At 37.9% G+C, this 6,099-nt stretch overlaps 1 protein-coding gene across 2 annotated transcripts; it reads left to right on the top strand.

Moving 5' to 3' along the window:
* Positions 1-3,216: 3,216 nt before the first annotated feature.
* Positions 3,217-5,223, top strand: LOC119780239 (glucose-6-phosphatase 2-like). Of its 2 annotated transcripts, none has more exons than XM_038280192.1 (5): positions 3,217-3,599; positions 3,677-3,786; positions 3,865-3,904; positions 4,052-4,173; positions 4,262-5,223. In XM_038280192.1, the coding sequence occupies exons 1-5, from the start codon at positions 3,301-3,303 to the stop codon at positions 4,771-4,773; spliced, it is 1,083 nt and encodes a 360-aa protein (XP_038136120.1). In that variant the 5' UTR covers positions 3,217-3,300; the 3' UTR covers positions 4,774-5,223. The 2 variants fall into 2 exon arrangements, with proteins under 2 accessions (XP_038136120.1, XP_038136119.1); XM_038280191.1 differs by having other exon boundaries at positions 3,219-3,599; positions 3,865-3,976.
* Positions 5,224-6,099: the final 876 nt, after the last annotated feature.

Here is a 6,099-nt window from a genome sequence, read left to right as displayed (position 1 = left end):
CATATAATGTTGTTTAACTGAGGTTAAAAGCACCTTAAATTTCACAACGTGATGAAATAAATCATGTTTGTGTTCATGAAACTGATATTGAATATTAAGATGATTTTTTTCATCGTGTCTTATTAAACATCATTTTGAGGTCATAACGGTCTCATACTCCGCCTGGTGGTGAATATTAGGAACTTAAATAAATTCAATAAAAAAAGGTTACCCTCAAAAATTGTATAGATTAATAAAAACAGAGATATATTTCAAATATGATCTCCTGCTAAATCTAACAACAGACTGTAATTCTTTCAGAGCATTAGAATATAAGTGTCAGGGTTCCTGTGTGTTAGTGAGTGCGAGTTTTGCATCTCCTCCAGAGAGGATCGTTGGGGAGAACCTATGTTACCTACACAGGTGGAGATAATGTTTCTAATCAAAGTGCTGGGCTTAAAAGAGCAGCAGAGACTCCACTCAGTGCTTGTTTCTTGTGTTGTTAATGTTGTTTCATTGCTTTCTGGTCTCTTGCTTCCTTCGAGGTGTTTCCCTGATGTTTATTGGTTTTTGTTTGTTTTTCAGTATTTTTGGATTTTTGCCTCGGTTCCCCTTGGACTTTCATTAAATCTGCATTTGGGTCCTCAAAGCCTCCACACAACCTCAATAAGTTCACACAAACAAGAAAAATTATCTGATGCAGAAATATCTATCATGATGGTGACATCGGCGTCGCCAGACCCCATTTACTGGGGCACGTGCCCCAGTATAAATGAGCTGTGCCCCAGTATAAATCTCATGAATATTTGCAACAGTATTACATTTTTTTAATGCAACAATTTAGATAATTCCAACGGGAGGAGACGTATATTTCTACTCCAAATTGAGGACGTATTAGCGCCCCCACGTCAGCGCATGTCACTGCATGAACTGCAGGTAAACTAACGCGCTGCTCTCAAATGAGTTGGATGGGACACTGTGCGGCCGCGACGCATTTTTAGTTCTGGTAACGTTTCTTACCTGTCAATTTGATTATTTTCCCAGTGAAACCACATGATTTATAGGCTACTAACTGAAAATGACTGCATTGGATGGAGATCAGGAAATTCCTCACACGAAGCAGAGACAGGGAAGCAGTAAAACAAGATGAGAGAGAGGGAGGTAAGGTCCGGTAATGAATTAGTGATTTAAGCTAACCAGTTACATTAGGAACGTTATTAGCAATATGATAGATATTTACATAATTATAAATTTAAGTTTTTTTAATGTTTGCTGTAGAGAATGAGAATGAAGGTGCTGGAGTAGGAAAGGGAGGAGGAGGAGGCGAGACTGACAGGCAAGAGACAGGAGAGAGACAGGAGAGAGACAGGAGGGACAGGAGAGAGACAGGAGAGACAGGACCATGAAGGTTATGAGGATGCAACAACCAGCGTCCACAAACAAGAAGAGGACATTAGTGACTTAGGGGGAAAGCATGATGGTCCTAGACAAGTGAAGTTGTCCCACTATCCCCAGCACAAATTTGGAGTAAAAAAAACTTTCATTTAATTCAAAATGGTTTGAAAGCTTTTCCTGGTTGAAAAAGAAAGCCTTGTCATCAAGGATATGCAGTTTGTTTTCAACTTGCTTGATAACACCATGTTCCCCACACTAACGCAAGTCATCCAGATCTCCCTCACAATCCCAGTCTACAGCTGGAGTTGTGAAAGGTCATTCAGTGTGTTGAGAAGGATCCACACTTGGCTGAGGTGCACAATGGGACAAGACAGGCTCCATCATCTGGCTATTTTATCAGTTGAAAAGGAAGAACTTTCTAAGCTGAGTCACAGTCTAGTGATTGACCGCTTTGCAAAAATGATAAATAGGAGGTACACTTTAATGCTCAAAAAAATAAAAGGAAAACTTAGCTCAGGATGAGTTAAAATTTCCCCCGAACTAAAACTCTGAAACCTAGGAATTAATGATTACTTCAGAATGTGTATAACGAAACTTTTTATTTGTCAAAGTTGTTGATGTCTTATTTTTTATAGCTGCAATGTTGAAAATGTTCATGTTTGTTAAAACAAATATGCTCTTACACTCATTAATATCTCAACTGGTAATTTAGGTAGGAATGTATTAGGGTGGGGCAGTGTGCTTGTCTGTATTTATGTATGGAAGGAGGGGCATATGCACTAGGGGCTTTGTGCCTAGCAACGCCCCTGGATGGTGACAACCTGGCAGCTTTTAAACACTCCACAGGGAGGTTATGCCACACATGTAACCTCTATAGAAGTTAGAAATTAATAGAGAATCAGAATAAACTTTTCTTTGCAATAATTTTGTAAACAATCAAGGCATATGAAAAAATAGCACAAACAGAACACAAAGAACAGTGAGGTATGAGGGATGGGTATCCTCTCATGAATCCTAAAGAATGGTGGTAGACAGCGTCAAAATTTTCTGGACAACTGATTTGGCAAAAACAGGTAGATAAGTTGCAGTGCAAATAAATTTCTTGGCTATCGCCTACAACTTTCATATTTCTTGTGTTAATCGATATCTGAACCAAACACAATATTAGAAGTGTGTCATCCAAAATATTTTTTAAGAGAAAGTAAATATGGCATTTTACTTCAGATTTCAAGGTCTGTCAGTGAGGAGGATGAGTGGAGAGGCCAATCACCCAAGTTGCTTTAGGTTCAAAAGATGAGGGGTGATTTTGGGACTTTTTTCTCTCTCCTTATAAGTAGAGATGGCTTTTATTATTTCTATCATGGCTAATAGTGTAAGATAGAAGTCTATCACTGGAATAAATAAAGGACTTTTAAACCCCAGTTCAAAAAGCAAAATATTTTATATACTACACATAGTTGAAGGTGGGAGTCTCTCCCGTTGTTAATTTGTGAGTTGGTAGATAACATTTTAGGAACCACTGATGTGAAGAAGCACATTCAGAATCTTTAGACCCAGTGACCTGAGCTGAGGATGCCAGATGGGCCCTGTTTTTTTTAAGGGAAGCCCATTTTGTTGCTATGTTTGCTGTAGATGACTATTAATCAGCATGAAATGATGCATCAGGTTATGGGTAGCACTCTCTCTCTTCTGGTGTTTGCCATGGCTAATATTTAACATATGTACAGGCTATGTTCTGGGAAATCTCCTAATGGTTCCACTGTCAGGTTGTAAACAGTCTTTTGAACATGTCTTAAAAATGCTGACATCTCATGGCTTAGGAACACATTATTGTATGCCACATGAGCTCCGACAACTTGTACTTACTTGTTTTTTTCCATGGCTTTGATGAATGGTTTGTGATGCCTGGTATGGAATATAAAAGAGATGCTGGGTAGGCAGGGAATCAGGGTGCTACTGTGTCTGGTGCTGAGGAAAAAACAGGTGCTCTCAAAAAAAGGAAACATAATGGATTTTATTCACACATCAGGTGTCCTAACTATACAGCATCTGCAGAACAACTACAGAGAGTACGACAGCTTCCTTAGCTTCATGTCAAGAGTGGGTGATCCTCGTAATATTTTCTCTGTCTATTTCCCGCTTTGGTTCCATCTGAGTCATAATGTTGGTACCAAGATGATATGGGTGGCTGTTGTTGGGGACTGGTTCAATCTGATTTTCAAGTGGTAAGCCTGCTTGGATAATGGTATTGTATCTTTAAGTTTTGACCTTATAAATCCAAATCAAACATGTTTTTTCTCAGGATTCTGCATGGGCAGAGACCTTATTGGTGGGTTCATGAAACCCACTTGTTCCAGAATTGCTCAAAGCCTCATTTGGATCAGTTTCACATTACCTGTGAAACGGGGCCTGGTAAATATTTAAGCCTATATGGATAGAAAAAACAAAAAAAACCCTTTTTTTCATTGATTTTTTTTTTCTTTTTTTCAGGTAGCCCATCTGGTCACGCCATGGGCTCATCATGTGTGTGGTATGTGATGGTCACTTCTACTCTAAACTTCGCCAGATCCTCCTGCGCCTCCTCTGCCTGGAGTTCTCAAAGGTGGATGTTTACGTGATGCTTTCACAAAGATGAAAGCATGTTTTTCATCACAAGCATTTTTTTCTTCTGTTGCAGGTTTTATCTCTTGAGGTCCATTTTGTGGATGGCTTTCTGGTTTGTTCAAATTAATGTTTGCATTTCCAGAGTCTTCATTGCAACACACTTCCCTCATCAGGTTCTCCTTGGTCTCCTCATTGGTATGTTCTGCTTCACATATTTGCTCATATATTTTAAGTGCTTTATCTTGTGACAACATTTTTTTGTTTTAATCTCTACAATGTTTAGGCATGCTTGTTGCTGAGGCATTTGACCATATCCCCTGGATCTATAACGCTACCCTTAAACTTTACCTCCAGGTCAATGGTTTTCTTCTCTCGTTTGCTGTGTTCTTTTATTTACTCCTAAAGCTTCTGGACTTTGATCCTTTGTGGTCAGTCACAAAAGCCAAGAGTTGGTGCGTAAATCCAGACTGGATCCACCTAGACACCACGCCGTTTGCCGGACTTTGGAGGAACCTGGGTGCCTTATTCGGTCTGGGACTTGCATTGAACTCAGAGATGTTTATTCAGAGCTGTAAAGGGAAGAACAGCTGTAAGAGTATATTTAAACTTATGTGCATGACAGCTAATCTTACCTTTTTGCAGCTGTATGATCTAATCAAGATGCCGACTCAAAGCGAGTTTCTGTTTTACATACTGTGCTTTTGCAAAAGCGCTTCAGTTCCTTTTGGCGTCATTGCAGTCATACCTTACTGTGTTCATGTATTAATCAGAGATGATGGGAGAAAACTCAGGTAATGAACATGTTTTCTTTTGTAACACCTTTTGCTGCAATTTGTTGGAAATTATGTCAAAATGTTATTGCACAAACATAAGCACTGAAAATACAATTCTATGTGGAAAACCAATGTATCTTGCTCAGTGTAATTAATGCATTGTCTCCTCTGATCCCAGTGATGATGTATATTTTAGTGTATTTCTTAGTATTTATTCTAATATTTACTTTTTTAAAGGTTATTAGAATTTGCAATTATTTTATTAAGGTTATTGCACAACTCTAAAACATGATTTATTAACCCCCCAAATAACAACCAATTAAAATGTAAGTTCGTTATATTGAAAAACACTTTGAAAAGACAAACATTTCAGCAAATGGATGATCATCTTCTTTTTGTTATTGCGCTGTAAAAATACACTATAAATACCATTTTACAATGTAATAAACAATAAAGTCACCTCTTTGAACCATGGTAATAAACATTTACTCTTCATTAAACTCTGATTCTGAATCCTTAACATAATTTTCTCTGTTAGCATTGTAAAAGTTTGTGTGTACATCCTGCTGGGGTGCGTTACATAATCCCTTGTGGGTCTCTTAGCAGGTTTTCAGATATCAATCATCCTAAAGATAATGAGGCAGAAGACAGGCTCTGATGTAACAAGATTAGATGGATTAATTAAACTCCTGAGCAGAGCCCCCAATTCATCTTTTCTCATTGTCTCTTGTTGCTTAGCATCCCAGGCACCAGAGGCCAGCTGCTGAATGATGTAACTGCTGTGAGAGTTTGCCAAAACAAACTTAAAGAAAACTTAATGCTCCCAGGTACTGACAGTGCAAAAATAGACAACCAATGAGAAAGACATGCAGTTTATCCAAAGTATCATATAAGTTACCCAGGGTTTTATGTTTAGAATACTTTGAATGAAAATTGATTTTTCTGCATTTAAATGAGGAGGTGGAGGCTGTCAAGAAGGTCTAAGATTAGAGCTGCAATCACAAAACATGCTCAGAAAAAATGCTGAAAAAATCACAATCGGAAATGTTGTTCGGGTCAAAATTGAAGTAATTTTAAAACTAGCTTTGCAACAAATATTTATACTGAAAGCTTGAATGTGTTCCTCTGTGTAATGAGTTTATTTTTCTTTTTAAAAATATGTTAACTCACATTGTCTCAAGGACTCCAAGCCAGCAGTGCATAGGACTCTATGCAATTGGAAGGGTTGTTTTAAGCTTAGGTTGTATTTGAGCTAGGACTAAAGTTAAACCATTATTAAGGATGACAAAGGAAACACTGTAATATGAGCATTATTTGAAAAGAAAAAAATGGGGGGTTAAAATATCAA

This window comes from Cyprinodon tularosa, unplaced genomic scaffold, assembly GCF_016077235.1.
Source record: "Cyprinodon tularosa strain WSP-4 unplaced genomic scaffold, ASM1607723v1 ctg158, whole genome shotgun sequence".
Taxonomy (NCBI): Eukaryota; Metazoa; Chordata; class Actinopteri; order Cyprinodontiformes; family Cyprinodontidae; genus Cyprinodon; species Cyprinodon tularosa.
Note: the sequence above shows the minus strand (reverse complement) of the source record. Positions and strands in the feature narration are given on the sequence as shown.